The sequence below is a fragment of the Acanthisitta chloris genome, unplaced genomic scaffold (genome assembly GCF_000695815.1).
Source record: "Acanthisitta chloris isolate BGI_N310 unplaced genomic scaffold, ASM69581v1 scaffold26432, whole genome shotgun sequence".
NCBI classification, from domain to species: Eukaryota; Metazoa; Chordata; class Aves; order Passeriformes; family Acanthisittidae; genus Acanthisitta; species Acanthisitta chloris.
In genome coordinates, this window is record NW_008660312.1 from 1 (window position 1) to 1,894 (window position 1,894).

Below are 1,894 nucleotides of genomic sequence, written 5' to 3' on the forward strand. Positions count from 1 at the left end.
CGACTGGGTCACGGCCTTCGTGCGGCTGAAGGAGGAGCGGGACGTGGTGGACAGACTGAAGGTTGGAAACGCTCGTGTGTGGAGGACGAATGTGGGGAAAGGGTCAGGAAGGCTGTAAGGCATCACTGGAGGGCATAGAACAAACCCCCTGCTCAAGCACAGGCCGTAGAGCACTCTGCTCAGGATGGTGTCCAGGTGGCTTTTGAGCATCTCCAGGGCATCCTGGGTGATGAGTGGAAAGATATGTGAGGCAAATTTGGTGGTTGTCTTTGTCTTTCACAAGACTTTGTTTCCATTGAGAGGGATGAGATATTGCCGTGCTGGTTGCTTAAGATAGGGAACGGTATTGCTTTTTACACGTGGTGTGTGTGCAAGGAGAAGGGAACTCTGTACTGACGGTTTTGTTTCAGAGCTGACTTTTTTTCCTATACCCAGAACGTAAGGAAGCAGTGATACCGAGGGCTGAGGTCTAAATACACTTCTTTTGACCTTCACTCTTAATTTATTGTAGGAAGAGCAGATCAGGAAGAAAAACCGAGAAGATCGTCTTGAGAAAATTCGCCAAAATATGCAGTTAAAACGTGCAGCAAAGAGGAAGGTGAGTTACTCCACGGCACTTTCTGTTTTGGGTACCTTCAGCGTTCATACTGCTTGTATCTGTGACTTCACACTGACTTTTTGAGGAGCTCTTTGTATTAGGTGGCTGAAGTTGGCCATCCAAAACTTTGTTTAGATTTTCTTTTAAAAGTACAGATGTGAAAACAATTTGTGCATCGATAATTTCCTGTGACAGTGTTTGTGTGTGGGTGGAAATGGTGTGTGTTTTGATTGCCTTCTGGCCCTCTGCTTTTCTTTTGAAAGCTTTAATACTTGGAGGGTTTTTTTTGGAAGGCTGTCTGTTTTATGGTCATGTGTGAACACTCTGTACTTCAGGAGTAAAAACTGTGATTAAATTTAAGGTCATGGGAACAGAATACCACCCAAAACAAGCCAGGTCAGGCTTTGGTTGTACTTTGCTCACCATTAGGGAACAATTTGTTTTGTTTACCTTCACACCAAAAATTATTGTATTGTTCAGAAATATCTCTTCTACATATAAAAAGTTCACAGATATATGGTTTTTTGCCATTTAGGTAGATGAACTGTCCTCAGTACTCTTAACTCTTAAGAGCTTTTTGATGATATGAGTCAAACTTCCCAGAAATACTCATTTCAGATTCCCAAATAGGCAGATTTATTGGGCTGCCAGGCTGTTACTTGCTTATGTGCTCCCTCTCAAGTGGTGTGTAATGTTTTGGTCAACTCCTGTCAAAAGGATATGACAGAAATAGTAAAGAATGGCAGATGAACCCCAATTGGAACAAAGAACTTGTCTCTTAAATGAGGATGAAGAGCATGTGAAATGAAAAGCATGATAAAAAGCAAGAAAGTAAATGAGAGAAATATATAAAGATTTGAAAAAGCACCTGATTCATCTTCCCTGTAGTGCTTAGTAGCTGCATTTCTTCATACTGCTGTGGCAATAAAACAGTCATTGACGTTGGAAGGTACTGCTTTCGGTTTGAAAAAAGTGAACTTTTCTTTAGGAGCACACAAAAGGTAATCAGAAAACTGCTGAAGCTACAACACTTTAATGGAATTTTTGTAGAGGGGTAGACCCATATTAGCATAACTATCACAAAACTGGAGGAAAAAACAGCAAGAAAGGTCTGGTGCTCTGTGTTCTAAAAGAGACGCTGAGTTTATCTTGACTTTAAGTAAATGTGCATGGAGTGTTGGATTATGTCCTTATATGTTTGTTCATTTGGCTTTATTTACACACTATTCTTTCTCAGGCAGACATCTTTTATGGACCACTTTAAGCATATATTTCATTGAGGATCTATTAGTTCAG

At 40.8% G+C, this 1,894-nt stretch overlaps 1 protein-coding gene across 1 annotated transcript in view; it reads left to right on the forward strand.

The window, feature by feature from the left end:
* Positions 1–4: 4 nt before the first annotated feature.
* Positions 5–1,894, forward strand: part of DDX11 (DEAD/H (Asp-Glu-Ala-Asp/His) box helicase 11) — a gene marked incomplete at its 5' end in the record, with an annotated part of 18,120 nt that continues 16,230 nt past the window's right edge. Inside the window, 2 exon segments of the mRNA XM_009069772.1 lie at positions 5–61; positions 512–598. Of these exon segments, the coding sequence (XP_009068020.1) occupies positions 5–61; positions 512–598 (144 nt within the window).